This window comes from Lissotriton helveticus, chromosome 11 (genome assembly GCF_964261635.1).
Source record: "Lissotriton helveticus chromosome 11, aLisHel1.1, whole genome shotgun sequence".
NCBI lineage: Eukaryota > Metazoa > Chordata > Amphibia > Caudata > Salamandridae > Lissotriton > Lissotriton helveticus.
In genome coordinates, this window is record NC_136072.1 from 105,498,447 (window position 1) to 105,519,578 (window position 21,132).

Sequence of the window (21,132 nt, forward strand, 5' to 3'; positions counted from 1 at the left end):
TACCGCTGGAGTCGCTGGTTGAGGAGGTGAAGGATGAGGTGGAGTAGATTCGGCTGGAATTCGAGGCCATGTGGGCGAATCCAGAATGGTCACTGGAGAGGTGGGCATGGATGGTGAAAAAGCCCTAGAGTACTCTAAATCGGACTCTGTCGAAGTCTGTGCGCTTTCATCAGTGAAAGCCACTCTGCTGTCTTTGTAAAGGCAGTTGTATGATGGTGAAGTTTGACATTGCATGCGGTCTCAACGAAGACCTACTCCTTCAACGTTAAGAGTTCTTGACATCGAACCAGCTCTTGAATGCAAGCAAGTAAGTAGGTGCAGTACCTTTTCTCAACATGGAAATCCTCTGACAGATATTCTCTTTTGGAACTTCCCCAGTGGGAGTCCTCAGAAAGTGACTTGGGGGCACTGGTAGAGGGTGCAATCTCTACTCGCCCATATCACCTGTCAGAGAATCCGGCAGTCCGAGATGCTCTAGCTGGCCATGGAGCGTTATGTGATCTATATATTTATATATATTTCCACTATTCTAATCCCGCAGCATCCCAAGCCTCTTATTGACGGTGTTCTGCAGCGTGGTAGCGAGCCCCTAAACCTCCATGCGATCGTGCCAATAGTTCCATCGAACAAACACACCGCAGCCCAAATTGCATTTGAGCGTGCTTTTAATTATGCAAGGAACAGCTCTCTGCGCGTTTTGGGGCGCAAGGCTCCTTGTTCACGAGAATTTTACAAAGCATTTTCTGTTGCCTATATAACAAATCACGTGATTGAGAGAAAAACAAAGGTAATAAAAAACCGACAGTGCCAGCAAGTCAAAAACATGTCTAGTGTTTTTCAACGCGATCAATATTCTTTATTGCTCATTGGGTTGATCAAGATGGAAAAAGAGTAAAAATCAATGTTTTGTAACAAATTCATCAGAAGACTATGATCATAATGCCCCTAGAAATAATTTCTTTTGTTTGTATTTTTGGAGGAGGAGAAGGCCCCTTACCATCATGTTCAAAAGATGGCTCCTAAACTTGCCTTGATTTTGTGGAGCCAGATAAGGAACCTGCCCTCTGAGCATTTTCACAGACAAAGAATGGCAGTACTTACAGTCCTTGATCTTATGTTTAGGGTGAAGGCACTCTTTATGAGGATCTTCAGAAGGGAATGTTAAGTTTCCCATCGGAACAAAAGGCCTGAAAAAAACCTTGCCTAGGGCCACATTCCTTTCTGTCTGAATTAACACCCAGACAGTGGTGTAATAAAACAGATGTCCATGCTAGTCAACACAGAAGTTGAAAGTTGACAAAATTAATCTTCAGAGAAGAAACTCAGTTGAGCTCAGACTCCCTTCAAACATGCAGTAAGAAATCTGATATATGATGTAATTTGAAGGAAAGAGTGCTTTTTGTGCTGATTCTCGATTGGCTAAAGTTTGATTTGTCTTAAAATGATGTGAATTGGTTACCAATGTCACTTCATTAAGCTGGTTGAAACATGCTTTTATTTTGACTGCTTGCATACAAACTCAGAATTAATTCCTTGTTCAAAGCTAGAAACAAGAAAATGTCCAACATTTTGGCAGATATGACAATTGCCACATGAACCAACAAGCTCCACAAGAGGTAACAAACTTCTTCCAGTTTCCAGCAAAGATGGACTTTGCTGAAAGGCATCAGGCTGCAAGATATCGATTACTACAGTCAGCAGATCAAATGAGTAGGATAGTCATGTTCCAGTCCAGGATGAATAACATTACTCGGGCCTGATCTGTCTGGATTTTCCCTAACACCTCGGGCTTGAGATGCGCTTATGATCTGCAAATAGAGGTCTGCTCATCTCGCCTGCTCTGCCATTTAGAGAGTACGGTAGGCTGCCATAGATGTTCTGCAGATCCTGCCACCCCCAGCGATTTAGGGTCTCTTGGCACAGGATTGGGACCCCTCCCCCACTCCACCTCTGCTTGTTGCAGTACTATATAGTGGTCATAGTGTAATTGAGAACATTCACCGACCTCCCCCTGATGGATAGCAGGAAGGCATTCAAAGCCAGATGGATCACCTGAAGCTCAAGAAGACTGATGTGGAACTGGATCTCCAGCGCAAACCAGAGTAATCTTTGCTCTTCCTCTGCTAGGCAACTTACCTTCCCAACCCAAAGGTGATATATCTGTCACAACCATGAAATCTGGGTGGGGAAGAAAGAATATTATGACGTAGGTTAGGCTGGTGCTGGTCTGTCACCACACAAGATCGTTAGCAAATTTCTATAGTCGAGATGAGGAGATTTCACAAGACCAGCAGTCTAAGAAACTTTAGAACCCATACTACCTGAAACCCAGTACGGAGCACAAAACATCAACATTTTCAGTTCCGCTGGTCTAACAGCATACCAGGAGGCAAGATCCCTAAGGATTGTCCTGTGGCTCAACTGTCCTTAAATTGTTCAAGCACTGAATCAACCTTCTGACTAAACAATCTGGAGCTATCAAAGGGCATGTCTATTAAAGACCTTCAGACAGCTCCTGAAAACCCAGTTTAAACAATACACTGGTGCAAATAATAATAATAATAATAATACTGAGCTTATAAAGCGCCTGGTTACACTAGCCAGTGTGTCCCCGGGCTGTGCCGCTGAGGTACCCGTCCTGGCCTGTCCCTGTGAGGTGCCCACTCCTGGGCACCCCAAGGTGAAGCCAGGCATCCTACCAGTAGGGCCGGTGTGGAGATTAAGCAAGCTATTGCCCAGAGTTGCAGAGTGGGATCCATGATTAGAGTAGGCATCGAGGCGAGAGAATCATAGGGTCTGAGGACATTGAGCCCAAGACCCTGCCGCGACAGGAATTGAACCCTGGTCCGGGCCAGACCTCTGCATCAGAGTCTGCCGCTCTAACCAGTGAGCCACACTTCTCCACAAATAGCTCTGATAATACACTAGTGTGGAGCCCAAGCCAACATGCAAGACATACTTTGTGGCATAATATCCATCATGTATTGTTTGAGCTAGACAGCTGGCAAGATGTTGCATGGAGGATGGGTGAATCTGTCCGAAATGCACATGGCGATCGATCTTAAGGCTAAACTAGGACATTCTTTTTCTGAAGGCATCAATAGTTATTGACAACCTAGAGGGTTGATCGGAGAGGAGTTATGAGGTACATTACTCATCAAACCTGTATCATAAGGCAGTAAGACGTAGGACGCTTTGTTAAAAGAAAAGAAAGAAAAAAAGGTAAAGAAAAAAATATGTTCACTGAGGTCCGGTCAAGTTGTCTGGTCACAGGCATACTAACCAGAGGCCCCAGGCAAGGTGCAGCCCAAGTGGACACAAAGGTGTCTGCGAGAAGCTCATTGAATGGCACTAGTGACTTAAACGAGATTGGATCACGTTTACATTTGTCAGTTCATAAATCAGCCATAGTTTCAACAGTAGGCAACTAAATCTAGCACTTATGGTGCCCTTTGCACTACACTGCCAAGGCGGCACTTTCTTCTGTAGGTGGTGGGCCCCGCTCAGTCTCGGGAGATGCATCAAGCCATCTGGCATTCTGAATCTCGATGGGCAGTAGGTTGTCCACCTTCTCCTCCTCATCAATGTCCAGGGAACTTTTGGTATACCTTTAACGGATTTGAGTCTGATTTGAATAAGGCCTTGAGCCTCTTGTAATACTGGGAGTGAGTCAGAAGCCAAATAGTAAAGTCTGGTTGCATTTTATAATCTTGTGGTGCGACATAGGCCTGGCTGCAACACGACTTTGGTTTTGTTTCGAAGTCCAGTACTTCAGTTGGGGCTGATGGAGTTTGTATCGGCAAAGAAGGGAAACGTACAAACCCACTGAACTGGGGAAGAGGTCTTAATCAGCACTAGGCCAATGAACGCATCCCAATGGACCTGCTGGTACGGGGGGGGGGCTGCAGGCTACTGCGGGTCCACTGTGACTCGGTGAAGTCTGAAGGAGTGCCTGTGGGAATCATAAGCATCACAAAGAGATGCAGAATGGCCACCTTGAAAGAGCATTTGTTACAGTCGACAATGGCCTGATGGGGTTCAGGAGGGTGGCAGGACTAGTTGTGGGGTGCCTCCAGGGCCTGATCTTTTGATTGGTACCTTTGTGCCTTCTCGTCTGATTTTAAGTGGCAGGACAGGGATGAGCACCTAATCGCTTTCTTGGGCTTAGTGGGTTTTAAATTTCGGCTAACTAAATGGGTCTGGGTGGGAACGGGAATTTGTATATAACCAGCCTCTTAAACAAGATAGAGAGTGGCCCTCACAAGTCTGAGCAGATCTTCTATTTTGGGGAGCTGGAGTTTCTACCCCAGGATCACCTTCATTTGCACGAGGGAACATATCGCATGACTGAGTAGTGACCAGAGCCCAAGCACCGTAATACACAACAGGAGGATTGATGACTGGCAGCTGCTTCCTGCAGTCACAGCAATGCTTGAATCCTGTTGTGTTCAGAGGAGACATCTTCCAACACCATAGTGCGGAAGAAATTTGGCAGTCATGGAAGATAAAGTGGAAGCAGAAAGAAAACAACTGACGTCAGCTAGCAGGGGTGGCGCTTACATGCTGCCCTGTTTTGTCACTTATGGGGCGGTATGGACATACAGCAGAGCCACATGTAACCGCCCACAGGCATATAGGTGCACTGATGAACACTTCTCCAAATCCAGTGTGGTACCTAGGGATATTCTAAAAGTGAGGAAAATGTGATGAATCTGTGGTTAAAAGTATACATCAGAATATTGAAACAAAAATTTACCCATCGTTAAAACCAATCAATTTCCTCAGATTCGAAACTTACTTGCTAACGTGTGACCTCCGTTTTCCTCTCCATTTGCAGTATTCTCTCCAATTTTTGTGGAACCCTGCTGGTTGTTTGCTGCTGCCGCTGCTGCAGCAGCAGCTGCTTGTTGCTGTGCAAGTTTGTCTCTGTAGGCCTGCTGTCTTGTTTGCACTACATCAGGCATCACAGCATCTATCAGTGATAGAGACTCTATTGGCCGGCCATCAAACAAGGTGCCATCCTGATTTGAGGAGAGAAAAAAACAGCACTGAAAAGGAAGTATATCTGAAACAGTTTACTAAACAGTACAGTATTTTGATTTCATCAAGAAGGAAAAATGGTACATAGAGGAGCAACACCTTTCACGATTTAAGGGTGGATTCCATTGGTAGTAGGCTACATAGAACCAAAACAGTTCTCTTATGACTGGATATTTCCGTCCTCAGCCACGCAGCAACTTCTATCCCTCTATGTGTTTTAGGACTTGCTCTGTATGCCAGGATGGACTGGACAAGTAAACAGTTGGTTTAGAATGTGTGTATACAGTATGAAAACGTAAGGTGTCATTTCTGGAAAGCACCTTGTCTTGTCCTTTTTGGGTTTTCATTTGGCATTATGCAAGTGGATAAATGTGGGATGGGAGTTTTTTTAAAGATTTCATAGCAGATCAGATGAGGCCATTTAGGTTGGTGTGGGTGTGCATGTTGAGAAACAGTTGTAAGCTACGTAAACTGACTGGATTAAAGCAACTCCTTGTAACTAGGTCTTCCTCAGCCTCCTGTTTCAGCTGCACAGAATTCAGAACTCTGCAGTCTCCCTGGCCTTAGTAAACATTCATGTTCTTCTACACACAGGCTTTTCACGGGCTTCCCTTAAGGAAGTCATGTTTCTTCAAAGCAATTTGCCTCTGTTATCAGGCTGTTCACTCAGGTAATCCCAGACACATTACAAACTATTTACTAGTTACTCAACTTCATAAACATTACATTCTAAGTCTATTTACTTATCTATGGTACCTACGATCCATAGCATCAGTAAGAGGTGGATCCTTTGCTTTTGCTACAGCTGAAGTTTGGAATTGTATTCATCTTCTGCTTCATTTCTCCTGCCTTTCTCTAAGGACTGAAAAACATTTGCTCTCTCTGCCTTAGTTTGTTCTGCCAGTTGAATAGTTCTAGAAAACCCAGTACCTTAAGTAGTTGCATGCCTTATAAACACCACTTCCCTGCAAGAAAATGCTGCCCATGGGCTCAATCACGGTAGAGCTTTCTAGATTGAAGGAATGATATGGCCCTTAACAAATCGGTAACGTTAGAAAGAAAAGTGTTGGGAGTCGAAAGAGGTAAAACGTAATAGGCTCAGAGGATCTAATGAGGATACGGGCAGTGTGATAGGACGAGGGTTACAAGGATGCTTCACAGAGCACTACAAATTCTATTAGGAAAGGGGATTAATGATTCTCTGCAATGATTCTGAAATCATATAGTATATTGGGGGACCTTGTATGCTCAAGAACAAAGGGTAAGCAATGACGTTCAATATATCATGTTCTTCTGGGAAACATTTAACAGTTTTTGACAGTGGGAAAGCATGAGAAAACAACTAGTCCACATGAATGAAAAAATGGAAACACTTTACTAAGTGATGCATAGGTAAGATAAGACAATGTACCATATATCCACATTAATCCGAAACAGATGCTCCAACCGCAGCGAAGTGTAAAGTGAGAAGGGAGCCATACACCAAAACAACAAAACAGATAATGTAATTACAATATATACATACGGGGTCTTCACTGAATAGACATACGATTAATCATAAAACAAATGATCTGGGCATTTGGTTCAATAAGTTAGTTTAACAATTAAAGATGTGGATAGACCCCCCACAAAGTTGACGTTTCAATCCCTTCAAGGTGAATCAACTGCAGTCTTCATCAGGACAAGAATCAGGTAGCAGTCTAAGCAGAACAACCTGTGGGTCCCAGAGGGTGGCCTAACTCAATATGAGTCTTAAAGTGTGGCGATGTATCAGAAAGGTCACTGTCCGAAGTCAGGATGAACAATCTAGCAGACTATCGTGGCTCTTGGATGATTTTGAAGGGCTCACAGCTCTACTGCTTAGCTGATGGAATGAATGATTATTCTGGTTAGGCATAAATAGGGAAAGATGATTCTGCCTTGGGAAGTATGTAAAGAAAACAGTGAGGAGTGCATTTTTTATTTTTTAACAAAAAACGAATTAGCGACAGGGAGGGTTGATCACAGACACAAGGTACACGAAAATAAAACCTAATAATTTGGATTGAAAAGGTCTTGAATAAAGGAAATTCTAAAGTCAAAGCAGTAGACACACCAATCCATGACAGGTTCATGCCATAGCTTCGTTCTGGACGTTATATTAACCTCCTTAGCACTGCTCACTAGAATAAAGCTACATAAAACATTAGGCTACTTTAAAATCCTTTTTAAACTGATGGATTGGACTTGTTTTGGCCCTCATTTGGCACGATCAGTGTTGCATCTGGTCTTTCTATAGAAGGATTTGGCTAGTTTTCTGTTTACCAGACTAACATGGCAGATGTGTGAATACGAAAAAGGGAAGAAAGCTTCAGTTCTAAACAGGGGAGTTGTTGGCTGGAGTGAGCCAGTGAGGCAAAAGTGTAAGATTCAGAACTGTGTAAGATTCAAGTTTCATGCCCTCAAAATGGTTGAAGGTAATATTGCTACTCTGCATGTTTCTGGGAGCTGGGGAGAGCAATTTTAGCAAAGAACATATTTTGTTGATGCAATTTTTAGAAATAACACTTTCTTGCACAACACTTTTTTCATTTTCTTTTGCAGAAATTCAAAGTTCTACACATTTTCGTTGCCCGAAAGGCTGAAAAGCACAAACAAATGGCACTTTGCAATCCCAAATGTGTGAGAGAAAAAGACTCAAATTTGGCCCGCCTACCTATTGTGGAAAAGGTTATTAAGACTTAAGAAGGCATTTCCCCAAACACAAAGATAGAGCCCAGTGCTGGGCAAAGAGGAGGAAGTGTCGGCACTTAAGATGATAGTAACAATGTAATATGTCATGATTAGGGTTCCCTGTTTATGGTAATTAAAAAAAAATGTACATTTCCATCTGTATTTATCCTCATTTATTTTTGAGGTTTGTGAAAAAATAGAAGCGAAAACTAGTAGTATTTTTACATTTATTTAATTAATAAATGTACACTCTTACTTGAATGTCTGACAGGTTTCAATCATAATAACACCCACAGATGATAAATTAATAATATGAAAATACGCACATTGTAGTATCGACCTTGTGCACATATACTGCATTTTAAGTACCATTATTAAAACATATTACAATGCAAATAAAGCATTCCTTTCAGTTTGCACCAATGTGTGTGTGCTGACCAGTCCAGAGAGATACCAGTTTGCCAGATTGATTAGAAGCAAGACCTCTGACCTCCTGGTCAGGTACCTTCTCTCTTCCCCAGCAGCTCTGCTGTATTGCTGCTGAATCCCGTCCACCTCAGCTGGTAGGTGTTCGAGGCCCTGGTGGTCCAATGGGAGAGGCTTGCTCTTCGGCTGGTCCCGCTGTGGTCTATATTGTTATTGGGCCCGGTTTTCTTTTTCTCTGTATGGTTATTGGGCCAGTTTTTTCTGTCTTTTTCCTGTTGTGATTTTGTTTGTGCCTCCGTAATCCTCTATTTGTCGTATTTCTTATTGTTGCGTGTTTCTCTACCCGTTGCCTCAGTGCCGCTGCTGCCCCTGCAGCCCAACCCCCTGCTTGTTTCCCGCTCCTGCCTCATCGCTGCGCTTCTCTCCGCTTTCTATATTTAATGGTGGAAGTGCGCAGCTGGCGCACCACAGGCGCGCCAAAGGCAAGCCAGTCTGCCCAGCAGCAGGGACCCTGGATCTCCGTTCTCCCACCGCTACGACTACGCTGCCCTCCTCGCACTCAACCCTGCAAGGAACAACAACTGCTAGCTGTCTACGCCGACCACCACCCACGGCCAATTCTCCAGCCGACAATCCTTCACCATCCACAGCCCCTCACGACCACCTAAGCCATGAAGTGCATCCTCCTCAACGGGCGCTCCCTGCACAGACATGTCGTAGAGATCTGGGACCTCCTCAACACCCTCTTGCAGACATCGCCTTCTTCACGAAAACCTGGACCAATGCCTCTTCCGCCCCTGACATCGCCATCGCCATTCCTGACAGATACAAGATCCAGAGGGAGGACCGCCCCCACCGCCCAGGAGGAGGACTCACCATCGCACACAAGAGCTCACTCAGACTCTCCACCTCCAGTGACTCCCTCTCCAACACCGAACACCTCCACTTCCAGATCAGCCCCAGAATCACGCTTCGCGAAACCCTTGCCTACAGACATGCACTCCCCATCCCCCCGGATTTGTGAGTCTTTCACCAATGTGGACCTCATCGAAACCCCATGCCATCGCCTCCACGGACCACACACTCATTGTAGACCTGAACTTCCACCTCGACAACCTCATCAACCCCGACTCCACCGCCTGCCTGGACAACCTTGCCAACCTTGGACTGAAGCAGCTTGTCACCACCTCCAGCCACATGCTCGACCCCATCTTTGCCGGAGGGATCAACACCCGCTTCAGCCTCACCTCGCAGCCCCTCTGGACAGACAACCACTGCGTACACTTCTCTTTCAACACCGCCACCGCACACAAGCTCGCCTGCACAAAGGAACTGGAGCAAGGTCACAGACTAGCACCACAACTCCACCCTCATCCACGACCCCCATCGGCCACGACTGACGCCATCTCTGCAGCCAACGAACTACACCGCTGGATCACCAGATGCACAGATGACCTCACACCCCTCCGCCACCCCAACAGACAACACCCCCTGAAGGCCGCCTAAATCACCACTTACTTCCAAGAAGCCAAAAGCTCCTGCAGACATCTAGAAAAACAATGGAGAAATAGCAAAACCACCTACAAGAACGTGTAACAGAATACCACCAACTCATAAGATCCACCAAGAGAATCTTCATCCGGAACAAAATCCTCACCAACGCCAGCAATTCGAAGGAACTTCAGCTAACAGACTCCAGAGACCATCCTTTCCTCCAGTGATGACAGCCAGCCCACCATCACCACCTGGACACCAGTCACCACCGAAGATACCACCACGACCATGAAGAGCACCCACTCAGGAGCCCCCATGGACCCCTGCCCGCCACACATCTTTCACAGAGCCGCCGCCATAGCACCCGAGCTACGCCACACCATCAACGTGACCTTCGAATCCAGCATTTTCCCCGACGGAAAGCGGGCAGAGGTTAAGCCTCGCCTCAAGAAACCCTTGGCAGACCTGCCGGACCTGAACAACTACTGTTTCATCTCTCTCCTTCCCTTCGGAGCCAAAGACACCGAGAAAATAGTCAACGCCCAGCTGACCACCTTCATTGACGAGAACTCCATCCTCAACACTTCCCAGTCCGGTTTCCCCAGTAACCACAGCACAGAGACCGCCCTCCTTGCCGCCACCGACGACATCTGCATGCTCCTTGACCAGGACACACAGCTGCCCTCATCCTGCTAGAACGCTCCACAGCCTTCAACAGTCTCCCACCGCACTCTTGCAGCCTGACTCCACGACGTCGGCATACAGGGAATGCCCTCAACTGGATTCACTCCTTTCTCGCCAGTAGAACCCAAAGGATCAGACTCAAGCCCTTCCTCTCTGAACCCACAGAGATCAACTGCGGAGTACCCCAAGAATCATCGCTTTGCCCCACGCTCTTTAACATCAACATGGCCCCCTAGCCGCTATCGCCAGACAGCATGGACTCTGCATAGTATCCTACGCCAACAACACCCAGCTCATCCTCTCCATCACGAAGAACCCTAAAGACACCGAACTCAGCTAACAGGAAGACATGAAAGACGTCGCAGCCTGGATGAGCAGCAGCTCCCTAAAGCTCAACTCTGAATAGACAGAGGTCCTCGTCCTTGGTCACACCACAACCGCTTGGGACAACACCTGGTGGCCCTCTGCCCTCGGAAACCCACCCACCCAGACAGACCACGCCCAGGACCGCTGCATTATTCTAGACTCCTCCCTCACCATGATTGCCAGATCATCGCTGTCACCTCCCTGCTTCAAATCCCTCTGCATCCTCTGCAAGACCTTCAAGTGGAATCCCCCTGAAGCCAGAAAGACCGCGACTAACGGAAACGCCCTCTACGCTGGAATCAACAAATCCCTGTTACACAAACTCCAGACCATCCAGAACACCACGGCCAGACTCGTCCTCGGCACCCTACAACATGAAGACATGACCCCCACACCTGCGAGACCTCCACTGGCTCCCCATGGAGAAGAGAGTATCCTTCAAGCTACTCACTCTCGCCTACAAATCCCTCCACAACATCTGACCCAAATACCTAAACGAAAACGTCCCTTTCCAAGTACCCAAAAGAAACCTCAGCTCCGCCAAACTTGCCCAAGCAGAAACCCAGAGTATCCGCAGAACCAGAGCAGGAAGAAGAACCTTCTCCTACGTCGCAGTCAAGGCCTGGAACGAGCTTCCCAGTCAACATCAGATGCTCCCCTACTCTGCACACCTTCAGGAAGAGCCTCAAGACCAGGCTTTTTGGCTGACCCAGAGCTGTCCCACCCAGCACCTTGAGACCATCACAGGTGAGTATTGTGCTTTAAAAGCCCTGATTGATTGATTAGTGTCACATTTGGAGACAACTGGCTTACCTCATTAATACTGACTTCTGCTTCCACATACTGCAGTCCTTTCTGAATAATGGAAATCAAAGCAGCAGGTGGCACCAGGGCACCATTTATATTTGACTGGCTGATGTGGCTCTCTATGCCAAAAGTGAATGCTGAATGAGAAAACCCTATGGAGAAGGGAAAAGCCATAAGAATTATGTTGGTAGAAGCACAGTGGTAACATTTAAAATCTGTCTTATAAGCAACGGTTCGTCATAGACTTATAATGTGAAGCTCTACGTTGGGTTAGATGGCAAGTCTCATATGTAGTGAAAGAAGGATGGGTATGGCCAAAATGGCATTTGTATGGTATGGCTTGACAGCGAAGCTGTGGCCTGACAATTAAGGGTCGTTGGCTCCGCCTACGAGCTGGGAGCCAGGATTACAGGTTTTGACTGAAACAGAAGTTGGTTGCGTCCACAAAAAAAGTGTTTGCCCTTCACACAGCTGTGATCATTTTTTTTATTTATGCAGTTGCCTAAGCTTGAACTTTCAGGGGCACACACGACATTGTAATGCTAGAAAAGGGTCATAGATTACGAGTTAATGTATGGTGTTTTACTCAGCAGCAGAACAGATGGGAGTGTGCAGGCATTAACCTACAAGGATGTTTCTGGTCTGACAGTGCAACTGTCCCTTAACCTTTTAACCTACACCAATATTATTCGACAATTATTTCATCCACACTAATGCATATCCATTCATATGCTATTTACTGGTTGTGCTTCACATTATCGCACAACATTTCTTAAATATATACCTATTAGAATTGCCAATGCTTGTCTCCAAGTGCAAAACAAAGCATGGTTCAGAGGTGAATACGGTTTGCTGCAGACTTATGCACTTTGACAACGTACAGGTGAACAAAAACCAAGCTCTCCGCACAAAACTATTTATTCAAATCTTTTCTACAATATTCAATTTTTCACTAATTAAGATTCCCAGAGCCTTCAGGGTTTTGTTTCATCATGAATAATCTCAACAATCAGAACAAGTGCAACCAGCCTTAAACTGGGAGCAGCAGATCATTCCTGCCAAATACTAATGTCACAGGAAAGGTGCAAAAAAAATTGGGGCAGGATGTGACTATACGACTCAATAAGAAGGGGTCAAAAGAGATGTTGATAGTGGAAAAGGAATATAACCTAGCCAAATGGTGCCGCATTGCAGTCATGTCTATCACCTTGATCATATTTCAGCCATTTGGTGTTTCAGAGTCCCTTCATAGAGAATGTCACTTTTTTTTTTAGATGCCGTGTATGGATTTCGAAAGACCCATTATAAATAATTCAAATAACTTAAAATATTGCATCTGCTGATTAACATTAGCAGGACCATAGCAATAACTTTGGTTAATATTACAAATTAACCATCATTTTGATGGTACATTTGGTGTGAAATCTTGCAATGTTAAAACGTTTGGGGGGGAAAACGTGTTCAGCCTAAAGGACCTGTGCACACCCAAGGCTCTACCATGCAATAATAAATACTTAGTATTCGATCTCTAGCGTTCAGCCAAGTGTGTGACACAGCCAACTTATACGTAAAATCTCTGGTCAAGTAAGCTAGAGACTATTTTCAAGGTTGGGCAAAATTACATATATAATCTATGACATGTGTTAATTAGGTACCAGTGTACCAAAGGCAGTTTGCTTTATCAAAAAAATATAAACAAATTAGTGTCTTAAGCGTTTACCATGTTTGCCGAGTATTTTTGTTCCAACAGCAGTGATGAGATCAGAGTATGTAAACAAATATGCACACAATCAATTAACGAGTCGGAGACTGTGTGGCAGACTAACAAACACTCTTCGAAGCACTTCCAATTTATTTTTAAACTACTCACCTGACTCCTGTAAGTATCGGTACACCAGAAAATTGACCTCATCACTGCTTATACTCATCTTTATTTGCAATTAAACCATGAGGTCAAACCAAAGGATAGGTCCCTGAAAAAAATATAAAAATAATAAAAGGTAAACATTTTTGCTTTTTTAGTAGATTTAATAGAGCTAACCTTACCAATATCTCTAATATAAATAAGGACATTAAATACCATCGACAATGCCCTCACCAGAGAAACGGTTAACAAAATTGTCCCACTCTGCAAATTATAAGCGTATATCTGCAAGATCAATAACAAACTAGTTTTTTTTTTAGCCAAACATTTGGCCATTTTTTTATACGACATGAACAATGACTAATGGAAAGTATATACCGGATAATATTCCATCCTCTTTAGAATTCAAGGGCTAGAGTATATTACAAGCCTCAACACTGAGGTTACTATTAACAGATTGAGGATATCAATTTAGAGCGACTGAACTGGGTCCAAGAAATCTCAAATCAAGGGTGTTACATAGTAATGTATCCTAGTGCTTCAATCTCTCGTTGATTTGAGGCTATACAAGCTCAAACTGTCTAGACTGGATGACCACATAATACTCCCAAACCGACATTCTGAAAACAGTTTTATGGTCAGAACAGGACAGATCTGTAAACGTATTATGTCAGAGTGATTAGACTCCCCTAAGTCAATGGAAGATCTTGTAAATTTTACATTTTGGGTTCCTAGGATATTGCACTGCTCTTCTGGCAGAGTGTCTATCACACTGATCATGGTACTTTATTCAACTCAACTTATATCTATAGTTCACATACCTGCAATTATCATTAATGACTTGTAAACTCTGCCTACTGATTACAGCCATTTTCACCATGTTTTCGGAATATGTACTGATCTCTTGCACGCTTTTACACTTTTGTGAGAATGTTGCTCAATTTGGCTGCCTCATCTACATATGTTAATATGACAGGGTCCACAGACCCTTTCATACTCACAATGGGGTATGTATGGTGGCAATTACGGTTTTGATGTGGGCTAGCAGAACAAGTTAATTACCTTGGGTAACAGATTATCTGGTAGACTAGAGACTATCGAGCTACAGATTCCTTACCTTTGAATTCCCAGGTGTCAAGCTGGATACGGAAACTTTTGCTGAGCAATACCTCTTGCACACAGAGTCGGGTGGCTCCATTCGACTCCCTGTGGCATTGTCCGTGTCGGCAGCGTCGGTTAGGACATTGCAGTGCCTTTTTGGCACCAGCCAGGTGCGCGGACGTCAGTACTTTGTTTTTCCAACATCAGAAGCGCAGAGCCGCGAAGTAACGGACATAGTCGTGTGCAAAACTAGGGTCTTAAAAGGGAAAATAACCCTAGCCATAGAACGTGAGGCCGCAAAGCGGGGTGGCATGGGTGAGGCTGTAAGGAATCTGCAGCTAGACAGTCTCTACCAGATAATGCGTTACTGAAGTTAAGTAACTTGTTCATCTGATAGAAACTTCTAGCTGCAGATTCCTTACCTTTGAATTAGACCCAAGCCATACATTCCCGGCAGTGGGCTGCGAACCAATTTGCTAAAGTAGGAAGTCCTGCAGGACCAAACAAGCAAAATGCCTGTCCCTGCGGACCTGGCCGTCCTAATAATGTTTTGCAAAGGTGTGCAAATATGCCCATGTTAGGGACACCCCGAGCCAAGGCTCTATGGCAGCCTTTCCCCTGGTGAAATGGGCCCTTAATCCCTCAGGGGGCTGCTTCTTCGCCAGGCCGTAGCAGATCTTGATGCAGAGAACAACCTTGCGACAAATGGTCCTTTTCTGCACTGCCCTTCTCTTCTTCGCTCTCACGTACCATACAATGAGTTGGTCGTCTACCCAGTACTCTTTAGTGAGGTCAAGGTAGAACGACAACGCTATTTTTAGGTCCAGAAGGTGGAGACACTCCTCCTCAGAGGGATGCGGGGAAGCAAAGAAGGTGGGCAAAGTGATGGACTGACCCAGATGGAATGGGGTCACAACTTTTGGCAAAAAAGAAGCCCTAGTGCAAAGAACTACCTTGTCCAGAAAGGACATAAGATAAGGAGGAGAACAAGATAATGCCTGCAACTCACTCACCCACCGGGCCGATGTAATCGCCACTAAGAAGGCTGTTTTGATGGTCAACAGCAAGAGGGGACAATTGTGCAAAGGCTCAAATGGAGCACACATCAGGTAGGTGAGGACTAAATTAAGGTCCCACTGTGTCATCACAAACAGCATAGGTGGAAACAGGTGAACCAGCCATTTAGAATTCTATGCACAATGGGAGATTTGAAGAGAAAAGGTCGGTCTGGCAGCCGCAAAAAGAGTAGACAGAGCAGAAAGGTAACCTTTAAGAGTGCCCAAAGCAAAGCTCTGCTGGGCAAGGATCAGAATTAACAAGAGGACAATAGAAACAGAAGCAGATAGAGAGTCAATATGCCTCTGAGAGCAGTACAATAAACATTTCTGTCAACAGCAGACATATTCAGTCTTAGTGGAGGGCTGCCAGAATAACATTACAGACTTCGGGAGAAAGGTCAAAAGCTATCAACTGCCACTGCTCAATCTCCACAAATGGAGGCGCAGAGATGATAATTTGGGGTGGAGTACCCTCCCCTGCTGCTGCGACAGAAGATCCTCCCAAAGGGGCAGCCTGATCGGAGGATCGACACTCATTCTCAGAAGCTCTGGATACCAGACACTCCTCGCCCAATCCAGAGCCACCAGGATGGATGACTTGGGCCCCGTCGTTCCTGATCTTCTTCAGATCCATGGGCAGGAGTGGTATGGGCAGGAAGGCCTACAGCAGGCCTGAGCTCCACTCGTGAAGAAAAGCGTAGCCGAGCGATATCCGCCTTGGAAACTCCAGCGTGCAATACTGCTGACAATGCACATTCTCTTCAGAGGTGAACAAATTTAACCTAGGTTCTCCCCACTGCTGAAAGAGACCTTGCACCACATCAGACTGGAGACGCCATTCGTGATTCGCTAGGCATCGACAGATGAGTTCCTCCACCCTGGCATTCAGAGAACCTGACAGGTGTTGAACCACCAGGGTTACGCCCTGCTCTTCCAGCCATGTCCAGTAACACAGAGCCTCTCGACAAAGGATCCACGACCCCAACTTGCCTTGCTTTTTGCAGTACCACATGGCGGTGGTGTTGTCCATGAAGATCTGCAAAAGCTTCCTCTTGACAGAGGGAAGAAATGTATTCAAATGACAACCGAATCGCCGGAGCTCCAATACATTTATGTGGAGCCCAGCCTCCGCTGGAGCCAAGTGTCCCCTGAACTCCACCTCTCCCAGGTGGCTGCCCCATCCCAGAAGTGACGCATCTGTCACGGCTGAGATCTGGCTGGGGAAGGGAGAGTGGTCTGCCATTGACCCAATCGCGGTTTGTCATTCACCACGGCAGACCTCTCGTAGTTCCTGCCAAGATCTGGACCATGTTGGTGAGATTTCCCAGACGCGGTTCCCATTGGAACTTCAGGTCCCACTGCAGAGCCAGCATTCATCACCAGACATGCTTCATCGACAGGATGCAGGAAGCCATGAGGCCCAACAGCCTCAGAGTCAGTCTCACCAGAATCCAGGATAGAGGCTGAAACATCGGATTCATACCCTGAATATCCTGGACTTGCTGCTCGGGAGGATAGACCCAAAACTGCACTGTGTCCAGAGCTGCTCCGATGTCAGGTGTGACTTAGGCACGTTTATAGAGAACCCCAGTGAATGCAGGAGGTTCCCTGTAGTCTGAAGTTGGGAGACAACTGCCTGGGGCGAGGACGCCTTCAACAGCCGGTCGTCACTGTAGGGGAAGACTGACACCCCTAACCTGCGCAGTTGAGCTGCGACCACCGCCATCACCTTGGTGAATACCCGAGGGGCACTGGTAAGGCCGAAGGGGAGCACAGTAAACTGAAAGTGCTTGAGGCCTACCTTGAACCGCAAGTAACGCCTGTGGCCCGGCATGATAGGGATGTGAAAATACGCATCCTGTGGGTCCAACGCTACCATCCAGTCTTCTTGGTCTAGGACAGACAAGATGTGAGCCAGAGGAGCATTCTGAAGTTCTCTTTTTTGAGGAAGAGATTGACAGTTCGAAGATCTAAAATGGGCCTTAGCCCCTTGTTCTTCTTTGGAAGTAGAAAGTAATGGTAATAACAGCAGCTGCCTACTTCTGAAACTGGGACCCTTTCTATAGCTCCCATGACCAAGAAAGCTTCATCTTCTTCTTGGAGCAATTTTAAATGATCTTCCATCAGCCATTCCTGTTTTGGCAGAATGAGAGGAGAAAAAGAAAGGAAGGACAGAATAGCCCTCCTAGATGATCTGCAAAACCCACTTGTCCAATGTTATGGGTTGCCAGTTCGGGGAGGGGGGGGAAGGGGGGAATGATGATGAATTCTCCCACTAACTGGAGTAGTGTTGTCCTCCAGAATCAGCCTAGGAGTGCTTGGAGGCTGCGGCTGCCAAGGGGAGTGTGGCTGACAACTTCTGGCCCCCATTCCTGGACGTAATGCACTGTGTCATCGCACAGCTTGGGCAATCCGTGCAGGACGGTGGTTGGTATATGGTATACCCAGCGCTTCTGTGGTCTCTAAACCACACCGTTAGGTGAATCTTGCCGCATCTCTCCCATCTTTGAATGCTCACAGCCTGGTTCTCCTCCGGGACCTTGTGACAGCACTTGTGCAACAGTCTCCCAAAGGGAATGGAAGAAACAGCCTAATAAGCATACGGTATGCACCAACCGCAATGCCAGGCTGTAGGAAGAAAACATCTTTCCAAATGCATCCAACCTCTTGAATTCCATATCCGGAGGAGCAAAAAGGAACTCGCCTGTGGACATTTAGGCCTGCACCACCAAGCTTTCTAGGGAGGGGGGTTGGCTGATGAACTTGGGGTCGCCTGGAGCCGGGCGATGGCAGCGTGCTAACGTCCTATTCCCAGGAGCGCCTGTGCTAGGCTTGGACCACATGCCTAGAAGGACATTCGTAAGTGCTTTATTGAAGGGCAAAAGAGGTTCGAATGGAGAAGCCCCCGGTCGAACTACCTCAGTGAGATTAGTCCTGACCTGCACTGAGGGCAGCTCCAGTCCAAGGACCTCAGCTGCCCTCCTTACCACCATGGCACAGGATGCATTGGCAGAGAGAGCATGCCAGCATCTGGGGAGGTGTCCAGTCAACTGGCTCCCAAGTTCCCCATACAAGTCCAAGTTCTCCTCAGAGACTTCCTGGTGTTCCAGAGGGTCCACGGATCCCTCCCATTCCTCTCGGGCCTAGCACTTCTTCACAGTGCTCAGGCGACAACACAGAACCTCTGGGTTCATTCAGCGTCAGAATCGGCATCGAAAAACCTTGTTCGGGCTCCATGTCATCGGGGATGAAGATGGGGATGCCGCTACCAGCGGCGCCACAGGTACAGACTTTGGGTCCGGCACCGGGGAAGGTTGCGATGGCACGACAGGTGTCGGCCCGGATCCCTGAATGTATCCCTGAGGCCCCACCGGCACCGTGGCCGAAGCAGACTGCATCAAACCCGATAGGGTCCCTTGCGAGGACAGGGCCTCACCAGCGGGGTCATTCTGCTCAAATACGTGGCACATGGCCTTGTAGAACTCTAATTTGAGCCGGAGTCACTCCGGCCCCCGGAAAGGATGGGAGGCGCAAAGTTGGCTCCAGCCCCGCGGAACCATGCCTAGAGCGTCGGTGCTCCCTCGATCTCTCAACGGCGGACGCCAGTCAAGGCGAAGATCAGGTCCACTTGGACTACTTCTTCTGCCTCTTCCGAGTGTCCCGAGGACCTCGAGTAAGATGAAGAGGACTTTGGGCTCTGAGAGCAGTCCCGCGACAACCTCTCGCTCGAACGGGACCTCCACGGAGTCTCGCTTGCCAGTGTCGACTGCCAGGCCGTAAGGATCTTCAAAACCCGTTCCCTCAAGGTCTTAGGAGCCATGGCCCGGCAGTCCGAGCACGACTTTGTATCATGGTCACGCTCGAGACACCAAAGACAAATCAGATGGGGATCAGTTAAACATCATGCGGTGACCAGCACTGCACGGCTTGAACACGGTCTTCCTCGAAGACATCCCTCGCACACGAAGTGAAAAGACTTCGACAAAGAGTGGAGTAGAAGCAGCAGAGTGGTAGCTCTTCCCGGATCTGCAAATAACTGGCACGGAAAGAAAGAACTGATGTCCGTGCGCCTAGGTGGCGCCTATATAGGCCTGCATGGTCATAACCAATGCTGCTGACACGGACGACGTCATGCGGAACCGAATGGAGCCACTCGACACTGCGCACAAGGGGTATTGCTCAGCAAACATTTCCGGATCCAGCCGGACGCCTGGGAATTCAAAGGTAAGGAATCTGCAGCTAGACGTCTCTATCAGATGTCTTACTTTGAAAAAGAGCAACAAGCTGCTTACCTTTGGTAACGCTCTTTCTGGTTGGGACTCTATATTGCCTCAGATTCATCATCTTTTAAATATTCCACAGGCACTAGACTGAATCCGGAAACTTGTTAATACCTCGGCGTCCATGAAGGTGGCCCCTTGCAGCTCCGCACTGAAACCGTTCTGCTACAGAACTGACATGCAGGTGTTTTACCTGCGCCACTCCTGCACGCTGACATCAGTTGCTTTCAAGACCCTCCGCACCAACTGAAGGGGAGCCCCAAAAGCAAATTGGTAGACAGTATGCAGATTACTAGACTTGGGAACTTATTAAGGGGTAGAGTACCATCACAGAACACGTAGGATGGGAGGGCTGGTGAGAAATCTGCAGCTAGAATCACTACCAGTAAGAGCATTAACGTAGGTAACTTGTTCTTCACATAGAGCCATCTAGCCGCAATTCCTCAACATTTGAATGGATACCAAAGCAGTACCTATTTGGATGTGGGTCTATAAATTGACGCAAACCAGAAAGTCCCGAAATACCGAGCAGGCAAAAGGCCCCTCTAGGAGAACCAGACTGTCTAGACCATAACGCTTCATGAATGTATGGCAGGACGCCTATGTAGCTGCCTGGCAGTACTCTAGGAAAGGGACTTTGCGTGCTAACATGTGGCAACAGCTTTGGCCCGCAGTCCTTATGGAGGTTTTTGTCTCCAGTGGGTAGTAGCAGTGTGTAGCAGATCCTGATGCCGAGCACAATCTAGTGTGAGATGATAAACGTCTGCACAGCCTTACCTTTTTTCACTCCAGTGGACCCCACATGAGCTGATGGTCCATCCAGCATTCTTCGGTACAATCAAGGTCTCTCCTCCTCCTCAGAGGGGTGAGTGGGAGCGTATAATGCCACAAGGGTGTTAGTTATATCCACGTGGAACAGCGTCACAAACTTGAGGTGAATAGATGCCCTAATCCAAAGAACTAGCTTGCCAGGGAAGAAGGTGGTGTATGATCGATTAACAGAAAGCCGAGCCTGAAGCTCACTCACACACAGTGCTGTAGTAATGGTGATATTGGACACAAACTTGATGGTAAGGAGCTACACGGAACAGCTGTGCAGCGACTTGAATGAAGAGCAGATAAGTAAGTACGAAATTGAGGTCCCACTGGGGCATCACAAAAAGAGAGGGGATAACATATGCTGTAGCGGTTTCAAAAATCGCACAACAATGGGCGGCAAACAAGGAGGGCTGATCAAGTAACCGTAAACATGCCAAAAGATAACCCTCAACCGTGCCACAAAAAAGACCTTGCTGTGCAA

The 21,132-nt window shown here is 46.8% G+C and overlaps 1 protein-coding gene across 5 annotated transcripts in view; it reads right to left on the reverse strand.

Moving 5' to 3' along the window:
- Positions 1-21,132, reverse strand: part of TBL1XR1 (TBL1X/Y related 1) — a 553,738-nt gene that overhangs the window by 209,710 nt on the left and 322,896 nt on the right. For 3 of the 5 annotated variants that reach the window (XM_078666437.1, XM_078666438.1, XM_078666436.1), the window contains 3 exons: positions 13,400-13,502; positions 11,536-11,681; positions 4,799-5,021 (listed from right to left, as the gene is read on the reverse strand). In XM_078666437.1, the coding sequence (XP_078522563.1) occupies positions 4,799-5,021; positions 11,536-11,681; positions 13,400-13,457 (427 nt within the window). In that variant the 5' untranslated portion in view covers positions 13,458-13,502. The remainder of the gene's footprint in view (positions 1-4,798; positions 5,022-11,535; positions 11,682-13,399; positions 13,503-21,132) is intronic. The other 2 variants (XM_078666439.1, XM_078666440.1) reach the window with 1 other exon arrangement.